This window comes from Buteo buteo, chromosome 4, assembly GCF_964188355.1.
Source record: "Buteo buteo chromosome 4, bButBut1.hap1.1, whole genome shotgun sequence".
NCBI classification, from domain to species: domain Eukaryota; kingdom Metazoa; phylum Chordata; class Aves; order Accipitriformes; family Accipitridae; genus Buteo; species Buteo buteo.
The window spans coordinates 13,262,180-13,281,668 of NC_134174.1; the positions used below are offsets into that span (position 1 = coordinate 13,262,180).

The following is a 19,489-nucleotide window of genomic DNA, read 5'->3' on the forward strand; positions in this document are numbered from 1 at the left end:
ACAAATATTGTTATATAACATTTACTTCTACTATACGTTACTGTATGTTAACCACATTCCTCAGTATCACCCACTTCTTTTCCAAGAAATAGCTGTGAGTACAGAGATCTCTCCTTCCCCATACTTCATTTTCTAATAGTGTTGAGTTACTGTGGTTGAGGATTAATTGGCTTCTATTTTGCTCAAACATGTCAGAGAGAGGTATGAAACCAGAGGTCTATTTGTAAGCCATCTTTAATTTTGCCACATGTTTAATGGAATATTTTATTTCTCTGATTATTGTTTTTTACCCTAACATTCTGAAAAGTACTTTTCTCAGGTTGAGCCTAAAGGCCAACTTTTTTTTTATTTGCTTTTAATGATATTTGTGTACTTACAATCCTTGTTATGGATAAAGGCCCCCCTATGCTAACTGTATCTGGCAAGACTCAGAGAAAGTGGTAGAATTCTAATCAATACATGCCACTCCAAGAGCCAAGCAATCCCAGCCTTACATACTGAATGCACTTATGGCTGAGGAACCTTTATGCTAAACAGAGAGTCAAGCGAGAACTGAAGAATCTGGAAAAATATTGAGGCAACAAGTTCTGCCGTGGCCATTTCTTGACTTCCCTCAGCCCTGTCTCACTTCTCTCCCATTCGGGTGATTAAAATTGCTCTCAACTCTGCCTGGTCACCTACCTAGCACTATGTGCATCAAACTACTGGAAGTGGTGGTGCTGGAGGGAGGGCAGGGGGAGAGGCGTGATATTATTTTTTAAGTTTAATTTATTATTGTTTAATTTATTATTGATTAGAAGTAAAGCTTTTTATTTTATAACTTGCTTTATCAGTATTTATCTGAAATCTTTGTATTCTGCTAAGTACTCAATCATCTCTTTTTTTTTTTTTCCACTGGATGAAAAAGTTTGGTTTATATTATTAAAACAAGGCAAATATTAGTTGCAAGACTTCTTTAATCACAGATTTCCAAGGTCTCCCTCTAGAGGGAGCATCAACACCAGAAGCTGAAACTCAAAAATCCACAATGTACAATCAAACAGAAAAACAATCAACTGCAGAAAAACAAAGTCAATCCATATACTGCGATTCAACTCCCTATTGTAAGGCTTCCGGTTTAGTATTTATATGGAATGTAAGCAAGAAGAACTGAAAATAAACAAAAAAAGCAAAGACTGAATGAAATATAAATTTCTGTCTCTTTTGGGGTTTGGAGGGGGGGCAGGGGGTTAAAAATCAACAAATACATCATTTTCAATTCTGGTTATGAGTGAAAAGCCTGACATTTGAAATTCTCTTCCTTAGCATTAACACCACCTCTTGCATGGCATTCCTTAGTACTGATGATGCACTACCAACACATGACATGTTTACCCAGAAGAATGTTTCACATTCTCTCCATCTCTTTACTTAAGTGGTTCAAATTAGCAACGCAATTTAAAGATAAGACTTGTATTACAAATATAACTGGCACTGTGACATCTGAATGGATTTTATCAAATGAAGAATAATGTTTGATTGTTAATGACCAAGTATTAAAAATGGATTCTGTCCAACATGAACCCAAGGCAGGCTGCAACTGAAGTGTTGTCCAACAAACCCTAAAATTTTCAGAAATGACTGCCTATATGTTGCTACAGAATAGCATTAAAGAAGGGAAATTAAATTATTAGCTTTAAGGTAAAACTACAAATATTATATCTAAATAGAATTCAGACATGTAATACATATGTAACTTCATATATATACATTACATATACATATCGAAAATATTAGATACTATGTATGTTATCTTTGTTTGCTTTCTCATATATACATTTATATATAAGCAAACAGAAAGATGCCTGATACGTGCTCACAAAAAAAGTAATTCCACTAGAGGAAAAAACCAACCAAACAAAAACAACCCCTAAAACACAACACACACACCCCTCTCCCCAAACCATCTACCACAGAGAAAACTTAAATCAATCAGTACTTGTTCTGAACTAGAGCTAAGATTCAAACACTCAAATATTCTGTAGGCTACTTCAGTATATTGTCATATCCTCTTCACTTGACAAATTAATGACTGAGTAGCAGAAATCGAATTTTCCTTGTTTTAATTCTATCAGATCACGCTGGCTTTGTTACTTCCATCTAATATAGAGTTCTTTCTCCCAGGCCTCCTGACATATGATAAAGCTGATAGCACTGAAATTGTGTGTAGTGTAAAAAAATCAAAATTGGTGGATACCAACCTGATGAAATGGGTCATCTCTGTATTCTTTCTTCACACACGGATTCACTTGAGGGCTTTCTACATCTGTCTCACTCGTACAGGAAGAGTGGCACTCTGCACAGTGTAAGAGGTCCTCCCACAGCACGTCTTCGGTTTCCGATTCTGGCCTTGCACTCTCAGAATCTTGTCTGGAGCTTGAACACCGAGAACTGCAGCTAGTACCCGATTTAGGTGTATCCTGAAATTAAAATATGCATTGGAATTAATACAGCTTTTTTATTCTACACTGTTTCCTGACAGAACAGTCAAAGTTCAAATTAGTGAATCCACATTTATCTGTTTTTTATGTTACAATCCACCATCTTTCTTATCAGAAAGAATTACATGTTCATTGAAGGACTGTCTAAGAGGTTGCACATTTTTAGATGCTGTACAAACAAGCAACAGTCCGTGGTCCCTGCTTTGTTGGGGAGGGGGGTCACATAATGAAGAATCAAATCATATTAACTATTAAAAGGAAATAATTAATTTACAGATTTTTAGAACTCATCAATTTAGACTTTAACAGCAATTATCAAGCCACAGACTCCAACTATGTCTCAAACTTCTGATTTTATAAGCTATAAATTAAGCCTCTTTTAAAACACTTTACAGCTTCATTATTTTAGTGAGAACGTGAAAGACAGGTGAGGCTTAAAGCCATATACATTGGACTGAAATTGTAATAGAGAAATGCCAGAGAGTGAGAAAAGCATCATTCACAAAGTATTTTAATTTAATTTGACATTTTGATCTTCTGCCTCTAGTTGTTTGAGCTGAAGTACTTTAGCTACTTATTAACTTCCCCACACAGTAAGGAATTCTTTCTCTAGAAAGGGCAAAGCCCTGGAGGAAGAAGGGACAGATATTTCTAGTCAACCAAGACCTGAGGCACTCAAATAGCCTTTCAAGCAAGCAGTGTGGACACAGTTTAACTAGTTTTAGAAGCAGGCTTGATATGTTCCAGAAGTACATTTCTAAATGTAAGAGCCTGTAATAATAGAGGAATTGACTCTCAAAGTCCCCTACAAATCACATACCCCCATTGTTACTCTAACATATCTTCTCAAAGACAGAGTGAGCTTGTTTGAACAGTTATGCATCAGGTGTATAGAGGAAAAATAAGCAAGAGTATACATAGCTAATGATAGGTATCTGTGTAATCTACATAGTCATACATAAAATTTTAATTATTTTAAACAAACTGTACTTGAGAAACAAGCATGCCTTATGTTCAACTTTTACCTGTATCTTAGATAAAAAAATCAAAATATTAAGTTTGGGACATTCATATCTCCCCATGCATACATACAAAACAATCTAATGTTGTCTTCAGAACAAGAATACAGAGCTTTAAACTACTTTCTACCGTAAACAGAATCCATTTCCTGCAAGACAGGTAAGTAATCTTAAAAGCAGTATCATCCTACTCATCGCTGTCCTCTGGCAATTTCCGTTCCCTCTTTACACAAAATTTATTTCTTTCTACTAGTTTGAGAATATAAACAATTTTTTACACTGAAAAAAATAATCAATGTTTCAGCAGATCTACTAATTTAATATGATTTGTAACACATTACTATCTGAAGAAACGTTCTTCGTTCTTCCTGCAAATCATGCTTCATGTATTTTACGTAAGCAATTTTGTAAAGAAATATGTAGAAAAAATTTGTTCTGAACTTTCCCTTTCTTTTACAAAATGAGGGATAAAATCCATGCAGAAGGAGTCTGAACTATTTTTTTTTTCTTAAAAAAAATATATATATACATATATAATTTATAGAAGGCAGTCACTACTGGGTACCATTGAGTCCTGAAGTTAATAAGAACATTAAAAAAGCTTGTTCAAACAACAATTAAGTTGACAAGTAAACATGAAGATAAAAGCAAATGTAGGACAAAAGTTGAGAGTATATCCACTGACTTCACTAATTTATTTTTTTTTTTAATACAAAGAAAGCTTTCACAGATTTGAAAACTATTGTTTCATTTCCTTTGTAATCGTGTGGGGGAGGCAAGTTCGTAAGAACAAAGAAAGGCTTCCTCTTTCATGGCATCAGTCAGATAAGTAAATGGGGAACAAGTGTAAAATATTACTGGCAAAGCTACACACAGAGCAAATGTAGTCTCTTCACTTTCTGAAGATATCTACACAGTCTTCCCAAGCTCTGAAGCACTCTATGCAGGAGAAAATATATTTAAGCTGAAAAAAAATTGACTGTGGTCATGTCCTTCTGCTTCCTCTTGTCGAGCATTACCAGCTGCACAAGTACACAGTCAAGAGACTTCTTCTGTAATATAAAACAAACAGTTCCAAGTATCGACCTATTCAGTTATCCTGAACCAAACATGCATAAGGCATTAAACACTCAAATCAATTAGCCTTCTGGATCTTTTTAAACAAAGTCTGTAAGAAATAAATGAAAGACTAGAAGAGAAGATTATCTAATAACATTTTTATGCATAGCATCGACTTCAAGGCTTTGCAATTGTTATCAGAGAAAGCAGTATCTGAACCCTTCTAAGGAGATGTTTCTCATATCAAGTAGAAAGCTTACTCATGAGGCTCTGCCTATTAAACCCATCTAAGTGGACTTTTATCAGAGCTGAAATTACTCTTTACGCTCTTTTCTCATAGTACCACTGAAAAAATGGCAATAGAGCCTTTAAAAAAAAATAATGTTCCATACATCTGTTAAGTTAAACACCATTAGCAAAAGAGAGCATAATTTCTTTAAAGTTATAAATAAATAAAAACAAGATAACATACCCCTTTCTCTTTCAATGTCTGAGTCCTTACGATTAAGGACTCTGTTAATATGGAATCTATGAATTCCCCTCTTCTAAGCTATGATGTCATCAAGTCTCTTAAAATTCCAGTATTTTTATGCATTAACAATTTTGTTGAGATTTCATGACAATATTTTAAAGGATTGTTTCAATAAGCATGAGGGAATGAAAACTCAGAGGTAGAGTCAATGAGACTTCTCCACAAGAAGGTTAGTGAATCCAAAATACTAACCAAATGGAAAGGAACAGCAGCATTAGCATGATGAAAATTTGCATGTTGCCAATTACTACTATTTCTGTAACAAATCAAGTTTCCAGAGGAGATAACTGGTGTCAAAAGACAGCAACAGAGCTGGCCATAACCTGCTGCAAGATCTACAGAATATATTTTAGGCTCCTTATAACAAATTGAAAAATAGGATGCAGCTCAAACGAACCAAATAAAAGCCTCTAAATTTCAAAACAGTCATGAAAAAAAAATAAAAAAAATCCCTGTCCCCCACCAGTATGACTTCCAATTAACAGACTCCTAAAATCCAATATAGGAGAAAAAGGGTTCAGGAAAATATATCTATTCAATAAGAAACCAAGAAGTTTTAAACAACTTACAGAAAAGAAGCAATGGAAAAGAACATACCTCTAGAGGATAGTGTTTCTTATAATGGTGAGATTTCCTGTTTCGAAGTGTACAATCACTAGAAGTGCGTTCTACATTGCGATGTATAGAATATCCAGTTTCAGGCCCTTCCTCACTAGAAACTTCATCTGATAAATTTGTCACAGCCCTGTGAGTATCCTAGTGTAAGAAATATAGTATTAGTAAGACATACACTCATACATACTAGGTCTTGTTCTCACCTACTGAAATCAAATTTCTTTCTGCAACATTATTAGGTATGCTCAGTTAAATCAGATATTAATGCATTTCCAATTGTCAATATTAAGTGGTGCAGCAGGAATTATAAAACAGAAATTTTAATATCAAAATAAACATTTCTCAGATGAAGGGCTAGTTCATATTACAGTAAAGAACAATTCTGACATTCTTGTTTTAAATGTGATTTTGTCTAAACCAAATCTACCAAGAAAGGCTTAGAAGCAATATATCCAGGAGATTTGAAACCCTGCCCGACAATCCCCCCCAAAACACCCACACAAAAAAACCCCACCAAAATTGTGATGGCAGACACTATAACAGTGAGTTATCAACACATACAGTACAAAGTTAACATTTACCTCTCCTTCCAACAATAAAGTGCTACAGACTGCATGTAGAATACTCCAATCATTAATTTATTCCACTTTCCATTTCCCTGATTTTAAAAGTAGCCCTTACAGTAACAGAAAGAAAAAGGGCAGCGAAGGATCATTCAGCTGTCAGAAACTTTCTTGTATATTCTCATTTATTATGAGATCACCAGATAGAACCCTGTAAAGTTTAGCTGGTCTGGAAAAAACCCACAGATAAAAGACAGCACACAAATTCATGCACAGAAATACAGAATGGCAAAGAATGTTTAGATGTCAGTAATGATCATGCTACAAGAAAAAGGAAAGGCTAGGAATATAGGACAACTTAACATAATATAAGAATACTTAACACAATTTTTGACCCCAGGACCTTAAGCCTGATTTCATTTTTAAAATATTTTTAAGGATAAAGTAGATAAGAATACATCAAAAGCTTCATACAAATACACCTCACATATCATTTGACAAATTAATAATCCTGCTTTGAAAGCAACGAAGCACACTTACTTTGTGATGACTGTGATTGTCGAAGGCATCTCTCACTGTTGAGGTGCTCCACCCTGACTCTTCTGGCTTAATCACTTCACATCGACGTTCATGGGCCTGCATACATTCTTCACTGCTTTTACCTGTCTTTTTCCCATCAAGGGACACGTAGCCATTATCAGTCTCAGTGGATTTATCTATAGAGTTTTTTGCTTTCTTTGATCTATATTTGAAACAAATATTTGTATCAAATTAATGATTCTCTCAATTTTTTCCCCAGTCTAAATCCTGCTTATCCCTCTCAACTCATATTTTAGTTTTACTACTAAGATGACTGCAAACTAATAATATTAACATTTGATGCAATATTTGTAACTATTTCATCTTCTGAATAATACCCATTATCCTTTCCTAAAATTGTTACAAAAGAAACTGTCAGTGTCTGAAAGAAAATTATATTATTAGCTACTGAAAGAAAAGGAAACCTAAGTTTTAAAACTAAAACTTCACAGCAACTTTGGCAATAGAAGAACCACAAGCCTCAAACATCAATGAGAAACTTCCCTATTCTATCTTAACAAAAAAAGGAGGTGTGCTAAAAGTTTCTTTAAGTGTTAGCAAGTATGCCATTTCCTGAAGCTGCAAACATGCTATTTAGTACTCTGTACACAGATATTTTTTGGTTTTGTTGTTTTAAATACAGTCTGCTTATTGACAACTCTACTGAACAGAAGGTGATTTACCCTTTTCCGTATTATCCAGTTACACCCCAGGCAACATATTTCGATATATCTTACAAACACACTAATTAAACTTGTTTTCAAATCACAAGATAAGTTTATGAATTATGTTTCAGTATTATCATTCTTAAGATTACTAATATTGATGAACAGTCTTCCAAAACATTCTCTAGACATCAAGGCACTTATCTAGTCAACAGATGTAGCAGCAAGAATATCTCAGGTCAGAAAAAGGCTTTCTCAAACCAAATGTTTGGATGATTACACTTCCAAATTAGAAAGTGCAGTCGATGAAGGAATAAAAAGGAATAGCAGTTTGCTACCTTATCGATAGAGACTACTTTAAGTCCTCACTTAAGCTTCTGTATTCTCAAAGTAAATTACATGGAAAAAAAATCAGAAAAGCAATTAATATCTTGTATTTATTAGATTTTATTTGTTAAGATTCCCAGAACACTTGTGAGGAAAAAAACCCCAGTGTTATAAATCAAGTTTCCAGATTTTTATTACAAGTAGAACACTGGACATAGGTCATAAAACTATCAAGAATCTGTTCAATTGATCTTGTACTTTTATGAGGGAATATGCATTGCCTTTCTCTTTAAGGACTGAGGCATTCTGTGAGAGCTTGGATTACACAGCAGAAGATTAAATTCCTCTTTAATATGTACATCAAACAAATCAGAAGAATTGGGATAGTCGCCTCACATTCCTCCCAAGATAAGGTATTCCACACATACAGGGGAGATGGAACACAAAAAACGGCTAGGGAGACCTGGATAAAATGGAAAAATCCAAAAAGGAACAATTAATCTGCTGCAATGCAGACAAAATAATGAAGAGAAGAGACTAAGTTACTAAGGTGTTTCATCCTCCTTTCCCATCTTTAATCTCATTTCACCACCCCTCAGCGCTTCCTGGAAATAAGCTAACAGCATTTTTATTTTTTTTAAAACCAATGTAACGGCTGCTCCACTTCTCTTGTGGGAAGCTATAGAACTCGCCTACTATTCCCTGACCTATTCCCAAAATTCTTAGTCAACTTTATTTCTAAATGAGTACAAAACCAGCAGAAACACTTTCTGTAGTTACTATATATTTGCATGGATTAATTTTTATTATAAGTTTACAAAGGTAAAGAGCAAGATGCTTTAGTGCGTGTTTTGTGGTGGAGATGCAGTTAGTAAGCCTCCTGTTTGCAGATTACCAGTGTGCTAGCTCCCACATAGAGTTTTAATTTTCTAGGTCCATTAAGATCATCTAATACATTATTGAGGCTTTGGACAAAAAGGTCAAACTATCAACAGTAAACATGTTAGAACTTAATTTCTGTGCTGTTCCATAATGTCATTGTTTAACTAAGTTAATGAAGATAAGACAACTGAAGATAGGGAAAGCTTAGCTTATTATTTAATGGAAACATTTGCTGTTCCACTTCTGGAATAAAGCCAGTATCAGCCTTTCAGTGGCAACTCGTTGTAAAAGAATAAGTTTCAGTAAGCTCAATTGTGAGCACTAAGGAAGTACCACTAATATTAAATTATCTGCAATAAGCAGGAACCCAGAGAGGCCAATTTTTAATGCATTAAATACACTTTTGGCACTTCTTAAAAATGTCTTTTTAACAGTGCAGAAGGGAATGCAGTTCTCATCACATACATACACACATCCAACCAGAAAGACTTACTCCTCAAGTTACTAAGCTGTATGAGTAGAGTAACAGGACAACTCTTCCAAGTTTGATTTGAGAAGTTTTTATATGTCATGTGAAACTTGAAAGCTACTAGGAAGAAGTAGCCTCACGCAGTTGAGTAAGAATAGATAGGAGAAAAAAAGAACATATGTATATATGTATAATTTGTTCAGATAGAAATGCACTACTCAAGCAATGTTTAAGCGCTAAAACTGTAAGACAAATGACTAGTCTGATATCAACTAAGGCTCATTTTGAAAAACAGGTAACTTGACTGAAGTCTTTCATTTGTTTCTAATGTAGAAACCAAAGTTATTTTTTGCAAGAATCCCTGAATTTAAGTGTAAGCCTCAAGCCAGAAAAGCATAAATTTGGGCTGAAAGTTGGGCTTTCATGCACTATACTGTGTTAAAAGAAAAACAATAACAAACATGAACAATACTTCCACAGCTGATAGAAATTTATAGTTTCCTACAATTTTTATATGTGTATGTCATTAATCAACTTTTTAAATTTCATGCTAAAATAAAAAGAATTTAAGAGCAAGACAGGACACCACCATGAATAAACCTTCAAGGTCTCGAAAAGCTTGAACATATGCAAAAGCTAAGTCAAGAATGACTTTCAGTCTTATTCATGCATTAGAGAAAATATTAAGGAAGATTTAAATCAGGTTTCTGGAAGACTAGATTTTCACGATCAAGTATAATATTCCCACATATTTTCATTGGGGTTGGTCAAAAAAACCCCTCTCCTCCCTCTTCACACCGCAAAACTTTTAAAGAAGTTACAATTGTAAGATTTTCATAATTGGAGTAAAGACACACACAGAGAACAAAGTCCCAAAATCAGCACAACATGAATAAATTACTGATTTGGATCTTGCCCTCCTTTCCAGTGAAACTAATAATTAATATTTTCTAAATTGCCCCTGTGCTGGATTAAAGTTTAGAATTATATTTTATCAGTCAGACTGAGTTCTGCCATTCAAAAGGATATTTATTAAATACACAGTTCCAGATTACTAGTGACCTGAGTGTAGGCAAATGGTCTAGGTACACAGAGTCCTGCCCTAAAGCAAAGAACATAATTTCTGAGATTAATTTTGAAACTATGTGTTTAAGACCTGTATTTAAAACTCCAGAAAATGGTATCTCAAAGCTTAATATATGTGAAAAATTGCTGTAAATAAACACTAATGAGACATTCTAATGTGCTCATCTAAAGAGCTTCAAAATATGTCTTAAGAAACAGGACAGATGTCACTGTACAGCTTCCTTGCACTGATTCATAAGTTTCATAAGATTTTCTTCAGCAACACCACCAAGTAGTCAATGTACTCCATGCTGCTCTCCTGCTTACTCATTCCCAGCCCCACTCTTACCATCCCCCTGCACTGATAAAACTGTTTGCATTACCAGAAAAAAAATTACATGAAGAAACTGATCTGCATGATCTCCTAGGAAAAAAGATTATTCTGCAGCTGGACAAGTTCCTGATATGGTTTGTATGGCACCAGACATACAACTATGCCTCTGCAACTGAAGAGGTAACAAATGACTAAGACCTACTTACAGCATTCTCAGTCACCCTGTGCTCTTTATCATTTGAAGATACTGTATATACTAAGTAGTCATCAATGAGGCTTAACATATATATATATATACACAATACTTCTCATTAAATGGTATAAACAGATCCTTAGAGCAAGTCCCACACAGCCCTTCTCAACTGAAAACACTCAGAGCCCAATAGAAGGGAAGATAAGGAAAAAAAATAATCTACCAACACCCCTCTTCTTATTGCAGATCAGTATCTTCAATGAATGGAAAACATTCAAAAGTTTACAAGATTGTACTCCAAACATACCAGAAAGTAATGCATATAGACCGAAAGAACAGCAGTGGTGTCTATTACTATGACTCATAGTTTGTCAAAGCTAGCTTCATCTACAAAGGAAAAAGTCAAATGAACTCTCATCTTGCAATATTTTTAAGCATTTTTTAAATTTCTCCAGTTTCAACTAGATATTCCCAGAATGTAACATAACAGAAGATAAGCTTTACCAGTGGTTAAGAGCATGTATCACAAGTACAACAGACATGTTAGTGTTGCCATATTTAAGATGCAACATGCACGACAAAACATCAATGTAATAACTTGCAGTATCCCTTTTCTCAATTTCATTCTATTTTATGAGCATATTTTCTCGTTAATAAATGCTAACATATAGCACTCACAATGCGGTGTGTATAGCATATCTTGAACAGAGACTGCTACAGAATGTTTTTTTTAAAAACTTTTTAATTGCCCAGAGCACTGCATTAGCAAATCAATCATTTGCAAAACAGCTCTGTAATGTAACAGGGTTAGATGTTTCTTCCAATCATTACAAAATGTGTCTTCAATGTTTATTTATAAACTAAACACTGTGCCTATTTGAATCCTGAAGCCTTTTCCTTCAGAAAAAGTGTGTGATTTGATGACGGTGATAGAGTTCAATAAGCATTCTCTCAAAGCAATAAGCAGCTAATGTAATAAAGTAAAATTAAAGAGTCGAATTTTTTCATTGGATTAAAATTGAGAAGCTGAGTTGGTTCATTCCTGACAGCCCACAGAGTACTCCTACATCAAAATATAATTTAACTAAAAGTTAATTCAATATCTTTTCAAAATTATTGCATCAGCATTTACAAAAGTCAAGAAACACCACATTAGTACATGTTCAAATACTGAGATGAGTTTACTATTACGAACAAAAAACCAGATCATCAGAAGTTTAATCATTATATCATTGTTTACTTAGAAAAGGGATAGTGCATCTCTAACACATACGAAGCCTTGAATAAATACAAACCCTGATAAAAAGAAAGCAGCATGCCAGATATCTCTGAAGACAGCGCCAATACTGCAAGAGGTGCTTGTACCGTAGCTCTGCACTGTTCCCTCCTGTGTGTTATCTGTGGTACTAGAGCCATCTCCTTCCCTATGTACTTCCAAATGTGCTGCTTTCCTTAATTTCCTTCATCAGAAGAGATTAAAATTGGAAGGTAGCTTTATAAGTGCAATCTAGTAGTTCTATAACGTGTTCAGCAGTTTAAGCATGCAAAAACAAGCAAGGTTTCAAAATATTTTGCTGACACTTTATCATGTCAATTTAATAAACTCCATTTAATAAAACTAAGCATAACATTTACTCATTATCATAACACTTAAACCCAAAATACATTTCATCTCATCATCAGAGGCTTAGACCTGCAAAATTCACTACTGCAGGTTTTCCCATTTTAATGGGACAATTCACTGTAGCAAACCATACTCAGTGAAGTGCTGGAAGACTTAAGTTCTAGCTTCCAATAGCATCTCTAATGTATGTTTCCCACAAAGATCATTAGTGAGTATTGCACAGAGTTCTAAAACTAAATTTGCAGTAACATAAATACGGTGACTCCACCACTATTCAGATGCAAACTGTTTTGAAGCAAAATGTCAGATTCAGTGCATTAAAATTCAAATAAAACAATGCTTAAATTAGTCATTGTGTAGAAGTTAAAGAGCACCAATTAAGCACCCATTTTAAAGTTTCAGATAAAAACAGAACACCAATTTCTCATCTCTTGCCAAGCAGAGGCTGTAAACCCCTACAGTTTTTCATGCACATTCTTTAGAATAGTTTAACAATCCTAAATGGTAAGTACTTCAACATAGACAATACCTTCTTCTTTTACCCCCCGTGCTGGGAGGTGGCTTAGGAGTTCGTGTTGAAACAATCTGACAATGCACAGTTCCAAGTAGCAACATTAGCCATATTGGCCCAATTACTTCAGTCAGAGGTATATTATGTGGGCTTTGGGCTGTATAGAACAACACTACAGCAGCAACTGGAAAAGAATGGAAATGAAGTTGAGTTCAATGTTTGAAATGGCCAACTCGTTACATGGCTTTTGTTAAAAAGAGAAACAGTCAGATGTAGTCCTTTACCTGCATTTTAAACCAACCCATGTAATTCTGAGAGGAAGGGATTGTAATTGCAATGAAACAGGCAGTAACAAAGATTTAAACAGCTGCCTATTGTCTTAATATCCACCTCTTCTTTTACACTTCTGATATTATACCTACTGCTCAAAAAAAGGCAGCAGAATGAGGTAAGGGGGGGAACCCAAAACATTTGGAAAGCCAGTTCTGCCATGAAATAGCTTTAAATTAAGATAAAACTTCAGTAGGAGACAAAAACAAAAAGCAAATGTCATCCTTAAAGCAGTCCAAATAAATTTAATTATGTATCACCTATAACAACGCAGCACAATCCAACAAGTCAGGTGAGCACAGGACTCATCAAACCAGGACCAGGGTGTCCTGAGAGGCTGAAGTCTCTCCATCCTTGGAGATATTCAAACCCTGACTAGACACAGTCCTGAGCAACCTGTTCTAGCTGACACTGCTTTGAGCAGGGGTTCAGACTAGACAATCTCCAGAGCTCCCTGCCAGCCTCAACTAGCCTGTGGCTCTGTGGAACCATACATCTATTTCAACACTGTAAGGACCAACAGACTTGAGACTAGAAATTCTTTATATTCTCTAGCAGAACACATTTTAAACTCCATATTCCAGTCAAAGGACAAAATTGCCCATGTGGATAGACAGACAGGCGTTAAGTGCAACCCTGTATACATTTCATATATACTTGTGTGTATATTTTCTAGCAATGAAGAAAGATCAAAGACAAACCATGTAAACTATGAGGCAGTCCAGCTGAAATGACCAGGACTCCAGCTAGCACTTGTGGTTGGAAAAGGGTCAGCTTCCAATTCCGCAGTTAACTGTTAATTTTGTAACCCTATAACCAGCTTTTCACAAGCCAACACCCACACCCACGCAGCTCTTCTTGCTCCTGTACCCAGAGCCCACACACTTCTACAACTCAGAAAGGTCTTTACAGGCTTCAGGTCAATCTGAACACATTCAGCAGGCACGGGGCAGATGTAAGAGACAATCCCTCTCTTTTCTCTGCTTGTTGTATGTTCTTGTGGCTTGCCTCTATGGCTTGAAGAGCTGTGTTCTGTAACTCATCTGAGCGAAGCTATTAAGAAAAAAACCCAGAAACTCCAAGAAACAATTCAGAAACAAAACATGGGGAATAATTCTCTATGCCTAACAGCCACACATCCCCTGAGAACTTGGTTTTGTTCTTGTACCACTAAGAAGTGAAAGCCCCGTAACTTAGACCTACTCCTAGCACAAGAAATATATACTACAAGTTCAACAGCTTTCACCAGTTCTCTACTAAAATTAATTGAAAAAAATGCAGCCACATGCAAATCTATGTGTCACATTCAAACACCTAAAATCTATCACATGAAGCCACATCCAACATAGCAAATACCTAGATGCAATGTTTTCCACTAAAAAGAGATTTAGACATGTTTTTCATGAAATAATCTTTAGCAAGGTAACCATTATTAGAAACATGATGAATGTACAAAACAATGGAATTATTTTTGATTGTGGTGATCTATTTCTAATAATCCCATCAGCCTTTTTCCTAAAGTAAAGCACGGAAGTCTTATGTAGAACACATAGGGTGTCTTTTATTACTATATGTGGACTAAGTTTTTGCTGTATGAGGTTTCTCAGAAAGACAGTATGCATCAATCAGAAATCCAACTTATTAAAAAATAAACAAAAAAGGTACAGACAGTAAAAGGTACAGATAACATTACCTCTTTTTAAATGACCTTAACTGGGTTTCTCACACATACAATTAGCTTCATAAATTACAAAGTGTAAATAAATAGCCAATTTTGACTCCTACCATACAATTCGGGTAAACATAGACTTCTGAGAACACAGAGCTCCACAGATCCACATGAAATAACCTGCAAGAGCAGGCCTCCACAAAATAATCTCAAACTTCACTACAAGATTTCTCCTGCTACTTGAAAAACATTTAGCAAAGCAGAGTGATCTAGAAGAAACCTTCTTCTTCCAGAAGATACGAATCTGTAGACTGCAGGTTCCCACCGGAAGTTTCACACAGATTTAAGAAAATGTTACCAATCTCCTGATCTTTTCAGTAGGATGGGAGGGAAATCCAAGAACTTCTTTCTGCACAGTGTGTCAACACACTGTAGTTCAGATTATCCTAGAATTGCTCCTACCAACAGCAAGGTTTTAGAACAGAATTTCTCACACCACTTTTAATTATGTCTACTTAGTTATAGTATTTGGACTTGTACTTTTCTAAATTACAATGGTTTATTTTGTGAAACAGACAAAAAAGAAATTATATCACATAGAGCAAAAAGCTGTATCAAAGAAAGCAACCATACATTTCAAAGACTAATAAGCATTTATTTTTACAGCATTTAAAGCTTTGAATATTTGTATTACCAAGTTTAAAAACACATACATACATATATATGTATCTCACCACAATAAACAATCATTCTATCACTATTAAAGTTTCTTATTTCATATTTAAGAAATATGCAATGGAGATACACACTATAATTTCACACTTCATTTTCCTATTAGAATATAGAAACATTTTTAAAGTAAGAAGGAGGTAATGCTATAAACTAAATGGATAAGAAGTCAGAAGAAAAAGGCTTTACTTCTACCCTAATTCACCGGCCTGTTCCATGACCTTGGACAAAAAACATTTCTCTGTAGTTCTCTTATCACACATTTTGCTAATCATACTTTATACTACAGAAAACCAATGCAAATAAAATCTGGAGTTAAATCTACAGCCAAGGAAAGAATTCTTTTCTGTAGGCTTACATAAATGCTAGCAAGTACCCTGCTAAAGCTTATCAATTTCGAAGCAGTAATTCCAAGTAACACAGTTCATAAAGATGTATAAAATACTTCATAACTAAATAAAATAACATAAATAAATATATATAAACAAAATAAAGTCAGACCATTTTACAACAGTGTCAGTGAGAACCTGTCATGATGACAGAAAGCCCAAGCTACAATACAAAATTCAGATTCAGGGCAGAAATAAGGCCACTGGAATTTGGAGTGTTTTGTTGTTAAGCTTTCATAATAGATTCTTGACATTGTGGTGCTGCCTTACCTATTTGGTACAAAATGAATAACTGAGCACACCCTTCTGAGTAAAATATAAGCAAAACCTCTATATAAGTGCTAGAAGGAAAGGCTTGAAGGAGGTTGTTTTAAATAGTTTCCCTTAAAAAATTCTGTCAATTTAATTTCACTTAAGTGTACATTGTAAGTCTTTCAATTTATTTCAAAAACCATCAAAAACTCTGCAGTTAATTCAGCACAATTTAAATGACAGGTGTTTCAAGTAGTTGGATAGTGTAATATGGAATACTATTAATTCTCTTCCAGGATTTGTTAATTTACAACCTCAGAAATACCAGAAATATTTTGTCACATTACAGACTAATAATATATGGATTAGGGAAATAATGCATTCCAACCATAACTTTAGTAAATCATAGATCCCAAGAAATCTGAGGGAAAAAAGAAGTTAATTACAAGATAGCTCTGTAATTAATATCCTAAAAAACTTGCTTGCACTCAGAATCTGCATTGTCTTACTATTTTGCTACTTTTAGAGTCTCATGAAGGCTCCAAAAATTAAGTGTGGATATATTTTTTTAAATAAATTTAAGAATGGGAACATAAAAAATTACTATAATGGTGTTTCTTAGAATAAGCCACCTATGAACATGGTAACAAACAAACTATAATTTACGTATTTCACTACCTATATTACTACAAATGAGATTAAAATTATTAACACTATGGGATCGCTTACCATAGTATACACAAATGCTAATGTACGCAACAATACTTCCTAAGCACCTATCTCGGAAATGGGGATAAGGAGAAGTTTTTATAGGAGACCACATGAAAATTTGTCAATATTTCAAGTTTTGGGGCACTGGCATTGTGAAATTCATTTTATAGCTGCTAACACCACCACACAAGAGGCACTGCCGCCTTTTTTTTTTTTTAACTATTTCTTGTTTTAAATACAATTTCCAAATGATACAGTGATTCACAACTGCAAGGACAGATAGCAAAATTGAAAAAGTAATACTGTCTTTTAATTGAATTTCAGTGAAAAATTTATCATTTAGCTTCTCAGGGTACTTAAATTGCTCCCAACTTTCATTAACCTTCTGTTCCATTTCTGTTATACACGCTTCTGATATACTTATTCTTTTGGTGACTTTCACACTGTTAGATACTGACTCACTACATTACATTCTTTCCTTTCTAATTTTCCTCTTATATATTACATATAATTAAGAGAAGCACCAAGTCAGATTACTAGAACTCAAGATCGAGCATCCCAAAAGCTGCAAATTGCCTTCTGTTTGTTAACAGTTGCCCAAAAGTCACACTTGTTCACATATGAAATGGCAGATACTCTGTTGTGTGATGCATAGTCTCCCCATTGCAATGGAAAAAAGAGCAGAAGCACATAGGACAATAAGCATCCCCACTTGCCAGTCATTCAGGAGCATGGCTGAGGTCTGACTAAAGTATAAGTTAGAAATTCACTGCCTCTGATGCGACAAAATAATTCATGGAACGACAACTGAAAACTGGTCAAACAGATCATCCTACCAGGTGGCACAAGCTGCACACAGGTTTGGCCTTGCTTGCTTCTTGAGCAGACCTCTTGATCTGCACAAGTACCAGAAAGACCAAAAGCTCAAGACAAAATACACTGCCTAAGCCAAAGATTTCTTTGATATTGCTTAGTCCTGAACTAAACTAGATAGTCCTGGAAACCTAAATTATATACAGAGATGACAAATGAATGTGTGCTAAGTGCTGAAAAAACCCTGCGAGGAAATCCTTAAATTTTCAGTATGCCCCCTTTATATATGCAAAACAAATGTTAACCAAAAGACACATGCTTGGGACTGTGTCACTCCAATATTTCAGAAAATACTGGAATTAACCTTAACAGCATAAAGCGAACCAAGTAACATACAGCAGCTTCCATATGGTTAAAATAACGCATTCAGTTGAAGCTGGTCCTGTAATCCAACCCTACCTTGAAGAAGGTAAAGAACAAGCAGCCAGAAAAAGATGACCCTCGATGTTACTTGTAGCCACCACCTGTAGAAGAACGGAAAGAAAACAACTCTCACGATTCCTTTGCGGGTCAGAGATGTCCAAGGACTTTCAGGTTTTGCTTTAGCAAAAGCAGATCCTTTAAAGAAAGAAAAGAAATTTTTATATATTTCATTGTTATGGCTAATAATAACTTTAGTTGTTGAATAGCAGAGTAGTTAAGATAGTTATTTAAAGGAGCAATTATTAAACATAATTATTTGAATAAATCTCATACTTCCATCATTTCACTGTCTCCTCAATCCAAAAATCTGCGTAAATTGTTGGTACCCTCTTGATTGCCATTATCAGCAACTTCTACAAATACCTAGATTTTGGAATGTGTGAATAACAAAACATTGCCTGTTCTTACTATGTCAAAATTATTTTAAAATAAATTATTAAAAATTGTTCTGTTTCACTGAGGTATCAGGAACTTGATATGAAGCAACAGGAAGTCATATGAAAACTCCACATGCCCACACAGCAGAGCCCTTTCCTGACACAGCAAAGGGATCTAAATCATCAACATCTGTAAACTGCTCCAGCCATGCCATTCAGGAAAATAGAATAAAGCTGAGAAGTACAGAGAAGTATCTGTCCAACTGAGTACTAGCCCCAAGAGCAGGAAAGCCAACCAAAGAATGATTTATCTTTCTCTCTCCTTCAACACCACTTTCCATCTCACTCATTCAAATGTCCTTTCTCTTTTGTATTCCTCCATTTCTTTCTCTTCCTGTGAATTCCCACTTCTCTGGCAGCTAGAAAACCGTGTAACATTTACTTAATGCGGGTGCAACTTAAATTATGCCAAGGTTACTGCTTGGCAAGGGCAACTACTGCATGCTGCTACGCCTTCTTCACCTCTTTTACAAGCAGAACTGGCATTAGAGAGCTCTGTGCTGGCACAGGTAAAACACTGCCAGTACTGAAACTATTTTAATGCCAACTTCGACATCCATGCAAAGCAGTCATTTCAATGTTATTCATGTATACCATTATATTGAAGTGGTCTACTGCTGTTCCTTAATTCTTACAAATATTTAGTTTTCAGTTCTGTTTCTTTGAAGTTCCAGTGTTATTTGATTTTCTTTCTTTCTCTCACATCCCCACTTTCAAAAGTTCTGTTGTTAGGCGATGTGATGAAACCTGGTCTGCACA

At 35.0% G+C, this 19,489-nt stretch overlaps 1 protein-coding gene across 8 annotated transcripts in view; it reads right to left on the reverse strand.

Moving 5' to 3' along the window:
- Positions 1–19,489, reverse strand: part of PHTF2 (putative homeodomain transcription factor 2) — a 70,730-nt gene that overhangs the window by 16,665 nt on the left and 34,576 nt on the right. For 5 of the 8 annotated variants that reach the window (XM_075024754.1, XM_075024753.1, XM_075024755.1 and 2 more), the window contains 6 exons: positions 18,270–18,428; positions 12,936–13,101; positions 12,078–12,242; positions 6,809–7,010; positions 5,688–5,846; positions 2,241–2,459 (listed from right to left, as the gene is read on the reverse strand). In XM_075024754.1, coding sequence (XP_074880855.1) covers positions 2,241–2,459; positions 5,688–5,846; positions 6,809–7,010; positions 12,078–12,242; positions 12,936–13,101; positions 18,270–18,428 — 1,070 coding nt within the window. The remainder of the gene's footprint in view (positions 1–2,240; positions 2,460–5,687; positions 5,847–6,808; positions 7,011–12,077; positions 12,243–12,935; positions 13,102–18,269; positions 18,429–19,489) is intronic. The other 3 variants (XM_075024758.1, XM_075024759.1, XM_075024756.1) reach the window with 2 other exon arrangements.